Source organism: Solanum dulcamara, chromosome 12, assembly GCF_947179165.1.
Source record: "Solanum dulcamara chromosome 12, daSolDulc1.2, whole genome shotgun sequence".
NCBI classification, from domain to species: Eukaryota; Viridiplantae; Streptophyta; class Magnoliopsida; order Solanales; family Solanaceae; genus Solanum; species Solanum dulcamara.
This window is the reverse complement of record NC_077248.1, coordinates 2,225,190-2,244,926: the sequence shown is the minus strand read 5'-3', so window position 1 is coordinate 2,244,926 and position 19,737 is coordinate 2,225,190. Positions and strand designations below refer to the sequence as shown.

The 19,737-nt window shown below is 33.0% G+C and overlaps 3 protein-coding genes and 1 pseudogene across 5 annotated transcripts; 2 read left to right on the top strand and 2 right to left on the bottom strand.

Moving 5' to 3' along the window:
• Positions 1 to 1,433: 1,433 nt before the first annotated feature.
• Positions 1,434 to 5,158, top strand: LOC129876583 (zeatin O-xylosyltransferase-like). 2 transcript variants are annotated; one of them, XM_055952053.1, is made up of 3 exons: positions 1,434 to 2,147; positions 2,777 to 3,788; positions 5,056 to 5,158. In XM_055952053.1, exons 1-3 carry the CDS (start codon positions 1,667 to 1,669, stop codon positions 5,153 to 5,155), a joined length of 1,593 nt encoding a protein of 530 aa, XP_055808028.1. In that variant the 5' UTR covers positions 1,434 to 1,666; the 3' UTR covers positions 5,156 to 5,158. The 2 variants fall into 2 exon arrangements, with proteins under 2 accessions (XP_055808028.1, XP_055808029.1); XM_055952054.1 differs by lacking the exon at positions 5,056 to 5,158 and having other exon boundaries at positions 1,435 to 2,147; positions 2,777 to 3,993.
• On the bottom strand, positions 3,850 to 5,554 carry LOC129876584 (zeatin O-glucosyltransferase-like; annotated as a pseudogene).
• A 2,661-nt stretch (positions 5,555 to 8,215) lies between these two features.
• On the top strand, positions 8,216 to 10,766 carry LOC129876559 (zeatin O-glucosyltransferase-like). 2 transcript variants are annotated; one of them, XM_055952017.1, is made up of 2 exons: positions 8,216 to 9,586; positions 10,637 to 10,766. In XM_055952017.1, the coding sequence occupies exon 1, from the start codon at positions 8,260 to 8,262 to the stop codon at positions 9,571 to 9,573; it is 1,314 nt and encodes a 437-aa protein (XP_055807992.1). In that variant the 5' UTR covers positions 8,216 to 8,259; the 3' UTR covers positions 9,574 to 9,586; positions 10,637 to 10,766. The 2 variants fall into 2 exon arrangements, with proteins under 2 accessions (XP_055807992.1, XP_055807993.1); XM_055952018.1 differs by lacking the exon at positions 10,637 to 10,766 and adding an exon at positions 10,207 to 10,274.
• Positions 10,767 to 14,686: 3,920 nt separating this feature from the next.
• Positions 14,687 to 18,487, bottom strand: LOC129875492 (UDP-URONIC ACID TRANSPORTER 1-like). Its single transcript, XM_055950765.1, has 4 exons — positions 17,607 to 18,487; positions 16,217 to 16,320; positions 15,760 to 15,988; positions 14,687 to 15,096 (listed from the first exon to the last, which is right to left on the bottom strand). Exons 1-4 carry the CDS (start codon positions 18,057 to 18,059, stop codon positions 14,950 to 14,952), a joined length of 933 nt encoding a protein of 310 aa, XP_055806740.1. The 5' UTR covers positions 18,060 to 18,487; the 3' UTR covers positions 14,687 to 14,949.
• Positions 18,488 to 19,737: the final 1,250 nt, after the last annotated feature.

The window sequence follows — 19,737 nt, the reverse complement described above, 5'->3', positions numbered from 1 at the left end:
AGCTTAGGAAGTATTGGAAGAAAACGCGTCAAGTTTAGGAAAGATATAATTTATACCCACGAAATCTACTCTATAAAGATGCTGTATAGTCATATTCTACATAAAAATTTAAGGCAAAGTTGGTGGATGTCTGCCATATACAAGGAATTCACTAATACTAATAATTACATCCATATGTGGAATATATTCCACATGTGAAGTATCAAATCTTCAATCACAATTGATTTGCTCATCTGTTTGCCCTAAATCTACATGTGAAGTTAAATTACACTAGTAAATTATCAAGCTTGCTGGTGTCATGATAACTGGTAAGTAAACCAATACCCTTTACTTGTACTCCCTCCCTATAAAAAAAATAGATATGTCATTTTATTTGTTCATTTTAGCAAATCAAGAAATTTTTATTATTTTTTTCTCATATCCTTAGTATTAAATAACTACATAAAATAGTAGGAGTCGTTTGGTGTGAGGTATAAGGTATAATAATATAAGGGATAAAATGCAAGACTATTTATCCTGCGTTTGGTTGGAGGTATTAGGCTTTCTTGAGATTATTTATCCCACCATTTATACCTTAGTGATGGATAATATCCCATATACATGGTAGAATAATTTATCCCGAAATAATTAATTCCATGATAACTTGTTCCCAACCAAACGACTAGTCAAATTTAGAGTTCCAAAATATTATTAATAAGGTTAGTTTAGTAAAATACACCTTTAATTAATGTTTTCTTATAGGGTGTGTCAAATCAATAAGGGTCAAGTAATATAAACGAAAGAAGTACTTGATTTAACTTTTTTCTCATTTAATGTCCGATATCTATATCGGGATTAAATTCGGATTTGCACCAGAAAATTTTACATCGACTTTATATTAAGGGTTCAAACCCAAAATCGTTAATAAGAATGAAGAAGTTGAATAACTACTCTCCCGTTTCATATTACTTGACCCGTATTGAAAAGATAGTTTTAATTAAAGGTGTATTTTATTAACTAATCTTATTATTGATGTTTTGAAACTCTGAATTTGACTACTACTATTTTATTTGGTTATTTAATTAATACTAAGGGCAGTATGGATAAAATGTAATAAAACTCTCTTGAATTTTTTAAATGAGACAAGTAAAATGAAATATTTATTTTTGACATTGCGGTCAAGTAAAATAAAACGGAGGGAGTATTATTTTCTTTTGTGGTGCATACGATAGAAATCAAATACTCCCTCGATTTCATATTACTTGATCTCCATGCTAAAAATAATTGTTTCAATTTATTTGTCCAATTTATGAAATAAACAAAAAATTATCACTCTTTATTCACTTAGAATTTTGCACGCCCTTTATAAAAAATTAATTAATATAAGTATTTTGTAACAATACTCATATTAAATAATGTATGATCTTGAGAAATAAATAATTAATATGGAGGAAAATAGAAAAAAAAGGTTGTCTTCTTGATACGTTAAAAGTGGATGAAGTATCTTTTTCCATTTCCCCATAGTCCCAAAATTTAAAATTTTAAAACATTATTAATAGGGTTAATTTACTATAAATATCTAATTAAAGTTGTGTCATTTGGTGAGGAATAAGTGGAGGGCCCAAGAGATGACAATGAAGCAGGGGGGTATTTAAGTGAACTAAATTCACACATACTTCCAAATATCATGTGCTCATCCTGTACTTTTGATCATTTATATAGTCGTTTCACAAAATACCAAAAACCTCAAACCTCTTCGATGGCTGACCCCTTTGATCTGAAAAAACACAACCAAATTAACAATGAAGTAACATCCCAAGTAGCAATAGTAATTGTTCCATATTTAGAACAAGGACATCTAAATCCCCTTCTCAATCTCTCTCGTATCCTCTCATCTTACAAGCTTCATGTATTTTTCCTAGGTACTAGTACTAGTAATCGACAGGTGAAATTCCGACAATCTGGTTGGGACATTCTTGATTTTCCGACCATTCAATTTCATGACCTTGTACCTGTTCCTCCTGGTTCTTCTTCCTCTGTTTCTACATCAGTAATGGAGAAAATAGGCTCATTCTTCACATCCATTTTGCTGCTTCGTGAACCAATTCGTGATCTTTTGCAAGATATTTCAAGCAGATATAGAAGGACAGTGGTTATTAATGACTCAGGTATGTAAAGTCGGATTCAAAATTTAAATTTGATGGATTTGACATTGATCTCGAACTTCTCTTTCATTACTTCTTTTGGAAAGACAGCCCATTTATGATTCCAGCTGAAAAGATTAGTAAAAGAAAGGATCAAGAATGTTATACATTTCAGGAGCTAGATTAGTAGACGATGAACAGTTAAGAAATGACTCAACAAGAAAAATCTAGCAAAATAACTATTAGAACCAGTGCATCATGGCAACAACACTAGGAGAAAGACCATTAGAATCTCAAGAACAGCAGCTATTTTACCAGTGCACGTCTATTTCGCTTTAGGAGGTATCAGAGCGATTTTCAGTACAAGAATTTCGATTATTCTTGTTGATATCTCATATGGTCACTCAACTAAAAGTGATTATCTCAAAAAGTCACATTTTTGAGATAATAATTGTTAGCTGAGTGACCATTGAGAAATCAACTCTCATTTCTGCTAAGTCTTTCTTATTTCGAGGCTTCCCTTTCTTCTTGACCAGTAGTTTATAAGGCCTTATTGCCTCCTATTCACGAGGGAGTGATCAGAATTAAGCCATTCAGTATCAGTTTTAATTGTACTTTTGAAATTACGAGTTCAAAAACCAAATTTTGCGCAGGCATGTCATGGGTTGTTCAAGATGCAGTGTCAATGCCCAATATAGAATGCTACTGTTTCCATACTATTTCTGTGTTCACTTCTCTGTCCTTCGCCTGTGAAACTACGAAAAAGCCACTTCCATCTCCGGTGGCTGAGATAATTGCAGAGCTTCCTCCAAGGGAAAACACATTTGATTCAGAAACTATAGAATACATAAAGATGCAGCTTGAGTCGAGAGATTTTTACTCAGTTGGTCTCCACAATTCTTGTAAAGAAATCGAAGGCGTTTTCATTGATTTGCTGGAAAAACAACGCGAAAACAAGCAATGGGCAATTGGTCCATTAAATCCAGTGGAAATTTCAAAGAAAAAAAGCTCTGAACAAACCCATGAATGTTTTTCATGGCTTGATAAAAAAGAGCTGAATTCAGTGATTTATGTTTCGTTCGGATCTACAACTACGTTATCGAAAGAACAAGTTAACGAGCTGGCATTTGGATTAGAACAAAGTGGGCAAAAATTCATCTGGGTTCTTCGAGGAGCTGATAAAAAAGGTGAGGATAATGTCGATAATAGCAAAAGAGGAAGTAATTTTGATTTGCCAGAAGGGTTTGAAAAAAGAATTAAAGAAAAGGGGGTTGGGTTTATAGAGAAAAATTGGGCACCCCAATTGGAAATCTTGGCACATGGGTCAATCGGGGGATTCATGAGTCATTGTGGATGGAATTCGTGTAGCGAGAGCATTTCAATGGGAGTTCCAATGGCAGCTTGGCCGATTCATTCAGATCAGCCGAGAAACACTGTGCTGATAACGAAAGTACTGAAGATCGGGATCGTTGTTAGAGATTGGGAAAATCGAGATAAATTGGTAAGTGCTGTGAAAATTGAAAATGCAGTGAGAAATTTGATGGCTTCTGCAGAAGGAGAGGAGTTGCGGCTGAGAGTGGCAGAGATGAGTGGCGCTGTGAAGAAGTCAGTGATGAATGGCGCCAGTCGCAAGGAGATGGATTCCTTTGTTGCTCATATTACCAGGTAAATTTGCATTGATCTTGTAAAAATACTATGGAGATGAAAGCAACTTTTTTTATCAGTATTTATCAGGTTAAGTTGATCTACAATAAAAAGTCTTTCGTAACATTGAGTAATGGTCTGCTATAATTGATTTATTGTATTGATATTACAACACATGAAACAGGCTCAACTAGTAAGAAAATTGTTAACTTTTTATTTTGTAATATGGGCAATGAAAGAGTCCATCTCTTTGCCGCTGCCACCGCCATCCTCCACTGATTTGCTCAACTCCATAGCCCTCTGTCTCATCTTATCTCCTTCTGCAGAATCCATCAATCTCTTAACACATTCTGCAACTGCAACTGAACTCACCAACTCGTCTCTCACTACCCAATCCCTCAATACTAGTCCAATTTTCAACACCTCTGTTACCAAAACTGCATTTCTTGGTTGATCTGAATGCATTGGCCAAGTAACTATTGGCACACCCATTGAAATACTCTCCATACATGAATTCCACCCGCAATGACTCATGAATCCACCTGTCGACGCGTGTCCCAGAATTTCCAATTGTGGTGCCCAATCTCTTACTATAAGCCCTCTTTTTCCCACTCTTTCTTCATACCCTTCTGGTAACTCAACTTCTCTACTTTCACCTGTAAAAATGTCGCCTTTATCTGCTTCTCTCAATACCCATATGAATTTTTGCTGACTTTTCTCCAACCCAATTGCCAATTCTTTAATTTCTTCATCAGAAAGTGTAGTCGTTGTCCCGAAAGACACGAATATGACGGAATTTTTGCTGACAGTTTTAATGGGTTTAATGGACCAACAGCCCATTGTTTATTACCCGCACTTTTCTCTTTTGCTAGCAAATCAAGATAAAATCCTTCAATTTCATAGCAAGAATTGTATAAATCACCAGAATTAACCATTTCCCTAACCTCTGTTTGTACTCTGCTGAATTCTGCAAATTCTGATGTGAAGCAGCCTTCCATTGATGAAATTTTTTCCAGAAATTCATTTTCAGCATCAGCAGGTAATCTTCCAGCAGCATCACAGATGAATGAGTAAATGGTAAAACCTGAATTTTTTTATACAAAAGGAAAGAATTGTTTAGAAGAAGTTTAACACATCTCGAGTACCTTGTGTCAAGAAAGATTTAACATTCTGGTTATATTATCAATTGAATAAAAATTATTCGAAAAAAAGAAGTTATTAGCAACTTTAGTTCTCAAAAAGCTAAAAGAATTTATTTTATAGAAAAATATATTGATTTTCTTTATAGTGCAAGTCCTGTGTCTGAATTTGACTTTAGATCACTAATTTGTTTGAGACATCCTGACCTGAAATGCTACGAAAGCTATAACACTCAACATGTGGTATAGAAGGAGCATCTTGAAGAACCCAAGCTATAAAAGAATCGTAAATAACAATTACTCTTCTATAATTTCTAGAAAGTTCATGTAAAAGAGAAGAAATCGGGTGACGGAGATGTCACGTGGCATGCAAAGAGGGCATCAAATGGGAGGGGAATTTGGATTTGGAGGTGGAGTTTCATAATTTGGGATTGAGAATTCATGGAATTTGATGTTGGATGTGGAAAGTGGGTCCCATCCTTGGACCCGATTTTTCGCTTGGCGGAGGTGGACGGTGGTTCCGGCGAAGTGGAGTGGGAGGTGATAGGAGGAGATGAGGCGGGAAAGGTGGAGGAGTTGGTTTAAATGGCCTTGTGCTGGTAGTGGAATCATCACTACGGCCACCTCAACATTGCTAAGTTTGGCCATTGAAGAGGTTTTTTTTTATTTTTTTGTAAATTATGAGTGCGTAGTATTGGGTATTTAATGGTTGTAAATTGTTGGCTGCTATTGACAAGTTGTATAAATCTCTATTCATAAAAGTCTTTTGTTAAGGTTTAGGGGTCACTTATTTGTCTTAGACCGAGCTAGCATCAAAAAAATAATCGAATGATGAATTTTTATATTGTTTATGAAAATCGTTTGGTTCCACAAATTAAATCTTGTAATATCAAAATAGCTTATATAGTCATGATTTAATTTAAATTTATTTTGATTGATTTTTCACTTTTCGTATTTGATTGTAATTTGTAACAATGGAGGTTGTCTTAAAGTCCTCTTTGTTTACCTCTTTCTAAATATATGTGACTTGGTGCTCAGTTATATAAAAATTATCTAAAGTCAAATCTATTTTGGAGCTCCTTTAAAAAAAGATTGGGATTAAACTTCCAATTAAACGTGTCGATGTCAAATTGTTAATGACAAATATTATTACTTTCAATCAAACCTTCTATTTGATTGATAGATAGTGAGGCCTAGCCTAGAACTTAATTTCTTAGATTTGTTGATTTTACTCTTGAATTTGAATCAAAATCTTTGAACTACTTTTCTTTTAAGGAGGGGAGGTTCCACTGTTACTCTAGTAGTAAATAGATGTTAGATTTTTCTAACTTTTTCTTGTATTCATTTTTTAATTTGTTAAGTTTTTTTAGTGAAAATTTTGATTATATTATTACTTTAAATTGAGGTCCAGATTAATTTAAAATTTATATTGAGTAAAAATCACTAAAAGGGTTGAGTCCTTCCTAATAAAATTTTATTTGTAAGTAGAAATTGATTCTAAAACCTTTAATTAATAATAAAATGATACTATTCAAACATATATATAGCTGAAATTTCTTTTCCTATGCATGAAGTGGGACAAACGTAAGTGGTGACATAAGTTAACAACCTAAGAAAAAACAATTGACACTTTGACATGTTGTATCAATTACTCATCTTTGCAACGTCGTTCAACCTTCTAACTTTATTTGATGTTTCAAAGTATATTCCCATTGACTTGTCTTTCTATGGTGTTACTTTTCCACATCTAGAATAAGAAAATAATAAATCGCCCAAAATAAACTTATTGTTACTGAAAATGTCTATTTAATTTAACTTATTTTAAACAGCCTATAAGCTAAAAGTAAATTGGAATAACCCAACTTTTTTTTGGCTTATAAGCTGTTTTCGACTTACAAACTCCTCTAGATAAGTTAAGTAAAACAGATTCAATTATATTTTTTGGCTTATTTTAAGCAAAATATAATTTTAAATTAGCTATTTAAACACTCAAAAAAGCTTCCAAACGGGCTCTAAGGCTCATTTCTAATAAGAGAAAAAATGTTGGAGAAAAGTATGATAATAGGAAAAATAAGATAACAATGCAACTACATCAAATCAATTGTTATGTAAAATAATTTTTTTATTATTTAATAACAAATTTAAGAATATGATATAAATATAATAAAATTAAGTAATAATTAAAATAATTATTATATTTAAAATAATAATATATAATACATTACAACAAAATTCATAACAACCATTCAAACAAAGCTGTTATAGAAGTCACATTGTTCAAAAGTGCAAGTCATTTTCTTGAGAAAAAATTGGTTAGCTACACAATATTGACTAATTAGTCAACTTGCAAAACAATATAATTTATCCTACAACTTTAATTTTTCTTTTCTACTTATACAATATTTCAAGTAATTTTTTCCATCTAAATAAACAATTAGTCATCTTATACATAAAGCTCCATAACTTTTTTTTCTTCTTCTTTTCACATCAATTTTCCATCGGATTGAAAATATTTTGAAAGATAATTGAGATAATCTTTTCCAACCTCCTTGGCTAGGAGTGCTATCCTCGGGTGAAGATATGTCCGACATGAATTTAAATTAATCAGATTCAATAAAGATACAAAAATAAAAAGATAATAATTTTTTCCACCTACCCCTCTTCTCATCTCTACCTACCATAAGTCTCAACCCCACCTTCACACAACTTTATCCGTATATATTTACTCACTGATTACCAATATATCAAAAAAATAAGTATAAAAAGAAATTCAAAAATATTTTTCAATATTTCTTTTATACCAAGTATATCTTAATTATTATTGTTATTCTTTTTTTCTAGATAATTGTGTATTGTTTTATGTATTAATTGTTCATCGTCCTACTTTCTTTTTTTTCAACACGATGTTCGGTATCCACGTTAGAGTTCAAGTAATTCAAATTTGCGTCCTATTCTTCATTTTCAAGGCTTGAATCCAAGTCATTTAATTAAGAGAAAAACAACTTCATCTAATGTGATTTGTATTTTCTTTTTTAATATTTGCTTTAAGTTGCTATTCTTGAACTGAGGGTCCTTGAGAAAATTCTACATGATGTTGGAGTAATAAATATGTACATTTTATCATTTTCTGATTTATTTATGAAATTATATTGATATGTTTGTTATTGTGGTAATGAAGTGATTAGAGTTTTTTGAATATTTTTTAAATTTATTTTTTAATATAAATTTAAATTTAATCAAACTTCAATATAAAAATGTATATTAATATGTGGAGCCTACCATTTCCACCTTTTAAATACACCTAATTGGAAGTAACAATTTTCCAACAAAGACAGCTAAAAGCTCTCTCTTCAATGGCGAAACTTGCCAATCATGAAGTTGCCGTAGTAATGATTCCATTACCAGCACAAGGCCATTTAAACCAACTCCTCCACCTCTCCCGCCTCATCTCCGCCTATCACCTCCCACTTCACTTCGCCGGAACCACCGTCCACCTCCGTCAAGCAAAAAATCGGGTCCAAGGATGGGACCCACTTTCCATATCCAACATCAAATTTCACGAATTCACAATCCCAAATTACGAAACCCCACTTCCTAATCCAAATTCCATCACCAAATTCCCTTCCCAATTGATGCCCTCGTTTCACGCCACGTGTCATCTCCGTCACCCGATTTCTTCACTTTTACATGAACTTTCAAGAAATTACAGAAGAGTAATTGTTATTTATGATTCTTTAATAGCTTGGGTTCTTCAAGATGCTCCCTCTATGGTAAATGTTGAGTGTTATAGCCTTCGTTGCATTTCAGCTTGTTCTATTCACTCTTGGGATAAATCTTCTGTAACACCGGAGTTTACAGAGTATACCAGAGTACAATTTGAGTTCAGGGAAATTATTAATTCTGGTAATTTATACAATTCTTGTTATGAAATTGAAGGATTGTATCTTGATTTGCTAGGAAAAGAGAAAAGTGCGCGTAATAAACAATGGGCTATTGGTCCATTAAACCCAGTGAAACTGTTTGATAAAAGAGATTCAAAAAAAACCCATAAATGTATAAATTGGCTGGATGAACAAGAACCGAATTCCGTCATATTCGTGTCTTTTGGGACGACGACTACACTTTCTGACGAAGAAATTAAAGAATTAGCAATTGGGTTGGAGAAAAGCCAGCAAAAATTCATATGGGTATTGAGAGAAGCAGATAAAGGTGACATTTTTACAGGTGAAAGTAGAGAAGTTGAGTTACCAGAAGGGTATGAAGAAAGAGTGAAAAACAGAGGGTTAATAGTTAGAGATTGGGCTCCACAATTGGAGATTTTGGGACACGCATCGACAGGTGGATTCATGAGTCATTGCGGGTGGAATTCATGTATGGAAAGTATTTCAATGGGAGTGCCAATAGTAGCTTGGCCAATGCATTCAGATCAACCAAGAAATGCAGTTTTGGTAACAGAGGTGTTGAAAATTGGACTAGTATTGAGGGATTGGGTAGTGAGAGACGAGTTGGTGAGTTCAGTTGCAGTTGCAGAATGTGTTAAGAGATTGATGGATTCTGCAGAAGGAGATAAGATGAGACAGAGGGCTATGGAGTTGAGCAAATCAGTGGAGGATGGCGGTGGCAGCGGCAAAGAGATGGACTCTTTCATTGCCCATATCACAAGATAAAGATAATTTTAATGTAAGCTAATAAGTTAACTCCTTATGTCACGTGTATTTGCATTATAAAGTATAAGTTGTAAAAGATGTGACATATTTGTGTTACCCCGTAATGAACGTTTGAGGAGACATGCAACTGTGTTCAAAATTTGAGGTGAAAGTTTCTAATAACAGCATTCATGTGTTCAAATAATAGTTCCAATATCCGGATGAGAAGTAATGACAAATTTTAAATATTGTTTATTTGTTCACCAACTGGTCCAGTAGTCAGATTCCTTCACTTTTGATCAGAGATCAATGAATAGACTCTACAATAAGCTATCCGACAACAATAAATAGAAGTTTTATTGTATCATAAATATAATAAATTAAGAAATAATTATATAAGTAAATACTGTAATAAGAGTAAATTAAAAATTAAGTGATAAATTATTTTTTATTTTTTTAGGCAAGTAGTGTGAAACTGGAAATTAGAGTGTGTACCCTTTTTTGGATAGAAGGAATATTAATGAACATAAACGGAAATCTCCATGGCAGCCAAGCGAGTAATTTCTATTTCACTCCAAAAAGAACTCAATCTCTAAACAATTTACAGTTTTGGGATTTTTCTTCTCACTGTTTCTTTTGGTGGTTTTGATTCAGAAAACTCGAAGCTTTTTTAGAACAGAGAAGGAAATAGATAATGGGTTTGCTCAGATAGCAGTTTGGGTGACCAAATTTTCACGGTTTGTGTTGAACCCTTTTTCAATTTCTTCCCCAATTTGCTTTTATCAGTGGAAATCCCATGAAAGATTGGATCTTTTTCTTGCTTTGTCGATTATGAATTACCAAGTTCAGTAAATCTCTTTTTGGTGGTTTTTCTGATATGGGTCTGCTGAGATAGCAATTTGGTGACCAAATTTTCACGGTTTATGTTGAACCCTTTTCGATTTTGTTTCTCATTTTGTTTGTATTAGTGAAAATCCCATGAAAGATTGGATCTTTTTTTTTTGCTTTGTAGATTATGAAATTACCAAAAATTAGCCGTCTCTTTTTCTGCAATTTTCTGATGTATTATTGTGCTATTTTTCAGTCTCTGAATTTTTAAGTATCAAATGGCGTTGTGTTCTATTTACAAGTATGGATTGAAAGCTCAGGGATTGGCGTTTCTTGCATTTGGGTCCATTTCTTTTTTGGTATTTGTTTATGTTGCTATTGTCTCCAAGTTGCTTCCGCCATTCGATAATCCAATCCTTGCAGCCATACAGAATGACAGGTGACTTTCCCTTTATTCGATTTTATTCAGTTTCTGGTATTTGCTTATGCCTAGTTCTCTTGATTAGCTTTGAGTAATATATATGCTGTTCATTGAAATGCAAACTGGTATTCAGTTATCATCCGGATTTATTTTATCTGTTTTAGATTGTATACTGATTGGTTAGATGGAATTTTTGGATTTTTAGGGATTCATAACGACCTTGATATTACGTTGTTGTTGTTGTTATAAGTAGATTAAACTGAACTGAGGGATTGAGATTACAGACAGTGTTTTGGGACAGTAAACTGCCATTGTTAGATCACTCTTTATGAATGTTATTTTTTTGTTGTACGCCATGTTTTACTATTTTAGGATTTGATACTCTGGAGAACATGTATGGTCCTCCTGTGAAAAGTTGTTCATTAGTCTTCATTTTCTGTAGAACTTTAATGAGTTCCAATGCCTACATCAACCTGTATTTTTTTTTTTTTTGAGAACTTACATCAACTTGTATTTTTAGATTGCGTGTTGCTGCATTTGGCATATCTTTGTCCTAAGTTCCCTGATGTTTATCCCTTGGATAATTGTTACTCACCAGAAGAAGGGGAGAGAGGATTGAGGAATATGGTAGACGAGGATGTGTAAGGCTATAACTCCCTCTCCCAAAACACCACACAAAAACAAAAAACTGAAATCTTGCTGGGTTCTTCCATTCCTATTCACGTGGCTTAACCGTCCTCTAACTAACACATATACTGATTCCATTTTCATTATGAGCACATTTAGTTGATATTTGATTTTTCATGAGCATATTTAGTTGAGTAATGATTCTTCGAAACTGAATTCCGAGTCCATTGAATGGTTCAAATGGCACTCTGTGTCTGATCATTTGTCTACTTAAGCAGTCGCTATCAAGGGATATGTAATATGTTCCACTTCTCCAATCCAGAACCATAAATAAAAAGAAGAACAAGGTGTGAAATGGATCTCCCACACTCGACTATGAGAAATAGTTTGTTGCAAAAACTTAGAAAATTTTCAGTTAGTGAACTATTAAGGAGTCTGTCATGTTGAAAATGAAAAATTTTGTGGTGGAAGAAATAGTTTGAGCCTATGTTGCTCGGACTCTTCAAAAATGTCGATCGTTGCGTGTCGGATACTCCAAAAGTAGAGCATTTTGGAGAATATAACACAAGTATGGCAACAATTTTGGAGAGTCCGAGCAACATAAGTTTGAGCTCTATTCTTGTCAAATCTTATTCTAGTAGAATCCCCTCCTCCAAGACATCTCCTTGCTTTAACATTTGTAAACTTTTTTTGTATGCCAACCTTCTTGTCTCCACATTTTTAAAACAATGAAGAGATCAAAATCATGTGCTGTTGGAAAGTTCTCTTTGGAACTCTGCATTCAGTTTTGTCAAAGATTAGAAAAGAAGATCATTGAGAAACTTATACACCTGGTCAATATGCATTGTGCTTGCCCTACGGCTTAGTTTTAATAAATTATATTATTCTATTCCTAATTTAAAGATTTTGCTGCTTTAGGATGCGAGGTAGTAGTTCTATCAGTAAGGTACCTCTCAGTTCTCAAGCTTAGTTTAATAATTGCTCATAAAACTGCTTGTGGTTTCATCAAAAGTGAATATATTTAAGATGTTTATGAGGATCTCCTCCCAACCAACTGTGTGCTTTAAGAGTACTATGCATGCTGAAAAATAAATTTGGAAACAAAACGCTTCAATTTCATCCTACTTATTTACAACATCAGATTAGCCAACTGGAAGCATTTGATTTAGAAGTATGAGACTGGAAATTCTCCATTTTAGATGTTTACATTTGTTGTTTTAAGGTTTTATCTGGCTTGCAGCACAATGTCACTCACTGGCATGATAATTTGGTAATAGTCGATGTGAGTTATCTTAATTTAATACTTTACTTGTACAAGAGACTTCAGTAACTGAATTTGACTTCCTCAATAATAGTAGTTATGTCAAGAGTGTGAATGACTCGAACTGTTGTAGGAAAATGAGGACTCTACAATATGTGATTCTGATTTTGTGATGGTTGTTAGCTAATGTAGTTATTGTTCTATCATCAAAATCTTACTAATTACTTAGTAAGGCTTTGTAGCTAATATATCTCATGTCTCATTAGTTCACAAAAATTATCATACTTTGTGTTGGCATAAGTACTGGTTTGCGCCTTTGTTTTGAGATTTTTTTTGTTTCTGTCACAGATACTATTGCTTTCTGGTTCCATTAACACTTCCCATCCTTCTTGTTGCTATATATTTCCACTGGCTCAGCATGAAGATCTTTAAGCATGCATAGGTCAGACAAGGTATGGAGTTTTTGTGTAATCTCACGAAGGATCGTTATGAATTGGTTAGGTTTCTGATTCCAAGTTGTTTACTTGAAACATTTGACATGAGTAGAATGATAAGTTTTCATAGTAATGACAAATGAAGATACCTTCACTGTTAAAGTGTTGTTATTTTCAGCCCTTTTGTGCTTCTGCATTTCCCGGAAATTCAGAAGTTTAAGAGGACAAAATCGCGAGTTTCCTTTAAATAAATAACTTGCATACACTCAAAACTTGCTTCTGTCCAAGATTACTGATGAAGGAAGACATAGGCTACTAAATTATCCAAGGACATTTAGTATTTAAGTTGTTTTTCCTGATTCAACAATTCAGTTGTTTGTAATTGGTATGATCACAAAATTTAAAATCTACTTGCTTATATAAATAGAAAGTATTGTAGGAGAAAAGCTGTTTTTCTTCTTCTTCTTTTTATTTTGGGCTCGATAAAGCGAATATAGAAGGTTTCTTCGCATTTGACCAAACCTTGATAGATAGAGTTGCCTTTTACTTGTGTTGACGGGAGCTGGTAGGTACCCATGAAAGTAGTCGAGGTGTCCGCAAGTTGACCTGGACACATGGTTATAAAAAATCTAAAAAGCTAAAATAGGAGACAAAATGACACTGAAGTTATACTCCAGTCACTTGCAAATTCACATTTCAAACTTAATGAAGATCCTTTGATGTTTATTGAACTTTAACTTATATATTTGGTACCTTATATTTTGAATTGCACTTTCAGATCAATGATTCAGCTGTAAAACTCAGATCTTAATAATTTTTAAGTTACAAACTGTAGTGACTAGGCAATAGCTAATAATGCAAACAGTTTCCGAACGATATAAAAATTGAAGCGTTCCCTTTATTTTCGATTAAAATGGCAGTTCGGTACACTAAAACTCTCGAACTTTATTAGTCACGCTATGGTAAGAGTCATCACTATGTTGAATGTCACGAGTTTAAGTTGTGCAAGTAATTTTGGAGAAATATGGAAATAATATGAAATTGTGCAAAAAGTACTTGAATCATTGGTGTTTGACTCGGACCTTTTTAAAAAAAGTTGAGGTATTTCGAATTAATTTGTTGACACAAATAAAGGCGGGCAAAATTTATGAAATTATAGTGTTCCAAATCGGATCTCTTTAGTGTTTTGTGTCAACGTTATTCATCAACCTTTTCCTTTTTTTTTAGTTGCTTTGGGTCAATTTATATCTAAAAGTGCACTTAAAGAGTTTCTAAAAACATTTTATTATATTCAAAGTACTTATAAAACAATAATAGAATGAAAGAGCTAGTTATATCACATGCAAGGCCGGCATGTTTCAACTGAACTCATTGTTTTCAGCTCGAATTATGTGTACATATACAAAAAAATGTTTAAATATATACATATAATAAGATGACCTTTCAGAATCTATTGACTTTAAATCCTGGATTCGAATTTGATAAGTATATGTGTTTCAAAGAATCAAGTTCCAAAAATCTCACCAGCAATAGAATGTTTGTAGGCAAAAAGGAACAAATAGATAAGGAAGAAGACATTATTTGACTTTATTGTAACAACACCACAAGAATCAGATACAAATGTAAAGATCCCCTCTTAATAGAAAGAATACAACAGAAGAATGGTAAAAGAAATCAACCCTTTTAACCATTTCATCTGTCTATGGGCTACAAAATTGCAATGGAATCTATTTCTTCCTAACTCTACCACAACTCATCTAACCTTTTGAAGAAACAGAAGTGTATGGTACTTTATGAAACGAGAAAAAAGGGTCTTGATGTCAAACTCATTTGTGCCTTCTTTTGGATTCTCCATAAGCAACAACTCCCATCACAGTCATCGTGTAGCCCGCGATACCGATGAAAGTTACTGGATTCTGGAAAATAAGTATGGAGATGACAACAGCCACTGCACCTTTTGCATTGCCTAGGACCTACACCAGGCCACAGACCATTAAAATGTTTCAAACAGGTGGAAAATATGTACATTGCAGCTACTGTGAAAAATGATGGTAGAAATTTAGAACCTTTCTTGAAAAATAATATAGTAGGCGTTTGGACAATATTTGGTTGAAGTTGAAAAAGGGTATCTGGAAGACTTGTGTTTAAACATTGTACTCCCTCTGTTCATTCTTACTTGTCATATTTTGCTTCGCGAGAGTCAGTTTGACTAATCGTCGGAGCTTATATAGAAAAAAATTCATCTTAAAATATTGGTCAAAGTTCATGCAATTTGACTCTCAAGCAACGAAATGTGACAAGTAAAAGTGTTGACTAATCGTCAGAGCCTATATAGAAAATTAATCCGTCTTGACCTGGGACTAAGCGTTATCTTTTGTTTTGAAGTCTAAAGACATGGCAAGTAAGACAGCATAAAAATATGCTAATGTGGAAATGGTCTAGTTGCCAATGCTACCTACGATAAGGTTTTCTATTTCCGGGGTTCAAACCCGACACTTCTGATTAAAGATGGAAGCATTCCAACCATTCCATCATATCACTTGATGTTCATTATGCATCTTTCTTATTGCCACTTAAAACTACACTAATTTAAGGGGGGAAAGAGGGGAATGGAAGGAGAGAGGTATAGTGTAAACCTGGAGTGTCAATGCACTGGTATGCTTAGTCACCAAGAAGTTCAACAAGTTGGCACCATATGCCATTGCAGAATTAACCAAAATAAGCAGGCCAAGGTATCTATGCTCAGTCGCGAGTGTTGCAGTGACATCGATAACATTGGGCTCCATAATGAGTGCAGCAGGCAATAATACTACAACAGCAATAGGTGACATGTAGAGCAGGAGATTCATGGAGTTCAGTTTTTCCCTGAAAGATAACATCAGGTTAAAAAGAAAACTATCAGTAAAACAAACGAACGACAAATAAACCAACTGAAGGGTCATGAATTTGAAAGGAACCTCAATCTCTATCAGATGTAAATCAAATGAGGAAACTAGAAGATCAGAAATCTGTAACCTGTAGTTATTTTTAGATGACCTGACAGTAAAAGTATTTTGCATTTACACAGATGACTAGAAGAAGCAAAGTACTTACCCTTCAGAAGAAAGAAGAACTCCTTGAAGAACAGACTTGAAGGCTCTAGCAGCAGTTGCACCAATACACATGATAAATCCATAAAGATGGAAGCTTGGCTCACCCTATCATCAATCAAGAAACTTAATAGTCAATAAACAACAACAACAACATACACAGTGTAATCCACAAGTGGGGTGTGGGGAGGGTAGAGCGTACGCAGACCGAAGGTAGATTAATAGTTAATAAAAAATAGTACAATTTTTCAACAAGAAAACATAACCTATTTCAACAATCAATAGATGGAGACTTGTCTTGGCTTATTAAACTTCAAACATAACACAACAAAACACCATGTAAATAACCTGTTAAAGTATCAATTTCTTATTGAATAAAATCTTAAACAATACCATGAGACAGTAAGAATCTCTGAATTGCTCAAAGTATATTCATTATCTAAGTGTTGGACTCTGTATATATGTCATCAAAACACATTCTACTGAGAGGCAAAAACATAACGTGATTTCTTTCTATTTTTCTAAGTTTTGGTGGACAGAGTTACCCAATAAGCTAGCCCAGACACCACGGCTATCAAAAGAAAAAAAAACATTCTACTGAGGAAACGCCACACAAAGTCAACTTCTTTGATTATCTCCAATTGAAACGTCGTCAAGGAAGATACTATCATTTGAAAAAAGAAAAAAGAAGTGATTTTTATGTCATATATGGGTAATGGGCTCTATAAAACTAATAAAATGTTGAATCCATTAAATTTAAATTCTAGATCTGTCTCGCTTCTGATTGTTGAGGCGTTATAATGTATGGATTTGAGCATCCATAAATTCTCATATATCTAATTTCAGTTAATCTAGACTTGTGAAAGAAATTCTATCATTGTTAAAAACTCATAGATCAACTTTAATAGGAATGAAATTAAACATCCCAAAAAGGTCAGAAATTTAAGAAAAATGATTCAATTTTTCTACACAAAACATACTACAACCAGATGATTTAAATATAACACAAAGTAACACACAATTAACTATTCACCACCAAAGGTCATGGTGGAGACATAAGTACACTACATCTTTAATCATAGATCTCGGATATTCTATGTGCATTTTACCCCCAAAGTGGGATCTCCTGAATCCAGATTAGTCAAACCCAAAATGCAATAAGACACGGAAATCAAAAAAGAAAACAAGCAATTAACTATTCACCACCAAAGGAGCTGTAAATAGTCATCCTTTGGGTTTGAGCCATAGGTACGTTTTATCCCCCAAAGGGAGATTTCCTCAATCTAGATTAGTTGGGTTTCAAAATGAATACTGAACACGGAAACCAAGAAAAACAACAAGAAATTAACTATTCATTCAAGAAAAATAATGAGTTGGAAAGTTATCAAACATACCCCACTTGCAATAATAACCCCAGTAACCACAGGTACAAGGCAACCATAAGTAACCCAAGCTTCTTGCTTTCTTGTCATCAAATAAGCAAACAATGCAGTGAAAAACGGCGTCGTTGCACCTACAGCCTGATTAAACGACACAGGCAGGTACCTTAAAGAAATGTTCCCACCAACAACAGAAGCACAAAAGACAACACTAAGAGTAGAAATTCTCAAGAATTGAGACCTTGATTTAATCCTCTGAAAAGGTGCAATCTTTAAGAAAACAATGGAAACATAGCTAAGAACAGCACAAGCTGTCATATGACACATTGTGAGAAAAATTGGGAATCTAAATCCATAATTTGAGAGCAATAATTTGTTTAAAAGAAGGACTCCAATGTTTGAGGAGTACCAAAATATTATAAGTGTAGCAATGAAGAAACCCTTCTTCTCTAATTGTCCTGACAACATTTTATTTTTTTTTGGTTCTTGATTTTGTCAAGAATGGGAAAAAGATTCAATTTTTAAGGTACCCTTTCGTTAAAACTACAAGAAAAAACTCATAGATCGATTAATCGACCCTTTTCTCAGCAGATTTTCAAGATTTATTTCTTGAAAAAAAAAATTGGGAACTTTTGCGGGGCTGTATGAAGGTGGAAGAAAGAGAAGCAAAAGTTTAATTATTATTTTTTTGCGTCTCTTCTTCCTCTTCTTCCCCACAAATCCCAAATTTTGGAGATTATTTTTTTGTAAACTTCTATATATAGAGCAAAAACAAATTCTAGTATTTAGATACTTAAGATAAAGAGAAGTTCCAATTAAAGTTAAAATACAGGGTGATCCAATTTTTTCGACCCTTTTTTATCTGTATGATTTTTGAAGGTGAAAGAAAAAAAAGAGTCTAATTTTAAAATTTTAATACAAAGTAATAGTAAATACTAGTATACTAAGTAGGTTTTTGAATCAAAGAAGGAGAATTCATATATTTTGTGTGGTAAACTTCCATGTTATTGAACTGAATGTTCGTTGGATCATGCAATAATAAAAATTGGGAGATAATTTTTTTAAAGGAGAAGTTTTTAAAGATTAGTGGTCTACGATTTGAAATTGGATGAATCGATGGTTTATTTTATATAGTTATGATAATTTATTTTTGTGATGTGCGTCTAACTCACATATTATACTACGTTTTTATTGCTAGACCAAAGTTTTGAAGCAAAATAGGGCGATAAATTTATCAGTAGAGAGTTTTGAAAAGATCCTAGTTATTTATGATTTGTTAGTTATTTTTGAATTTTGTTTTCTTAGATTTTCATATATAGAAGTTTGCTAGCATCTATTGAAATGTTTGAGCTTATGATATTCATAGTTAATGGTAAAATAACACACTTCAAACTATCTTTTTTTTCGAGTTTTATATATACTTTAACTATTTATTATTTTATTTATCTACTTAATATATATATATATATAGATAACGACTTGGCCTACATATGCTTATTGTTGATTGAGAATAATATTTGACCAACTCAGCATTGGAGTATGTTTTAATACAAAAAGAGTGATGATTTAGATAAGCAAAAGAGACGACGAATGGTTAATGTATGAAATTAGTGAAAAAATGATTATTTCTTGGTGTGTTTTTGACCTAATTCATTGATATTTTGCAATGACTTAGAGCAATAAGTGATTGCCTAACTCACTAGAAGGTAATTAGCCTAACTTTTTAAATTTGAAAAAGTTACCAACCTAATTACTACATGTGTTATATTAAGGAAAACATTAATGTTTATGGAAATTTTGACTACTATAATATTTTGACTTCTCAACAGATGATACTAATCTGATTTGGCATGAGTTATTAAGTTTTAATTAATTACTATACTATTTTAACTTCTTAACAGATGTTACTAATCTGATTTGGCATGAGTTATGAAATTACTAACTATTTTAACTTCTTAGCAAATGTTATGAATCTTATTATTGGCATGAGTTAGTGAGTTCAGTTTCAATTTGATAAGAAAATTAACTTTTAGTTACTAGATTATATAGAAATGAAATTCAGAATAATAGAATACATTTAATTACAATTTGCATGTTCTTTTAGAAGCTCACAAGTCAGAAGTTTTTTATTGATTAATCTAGCTAG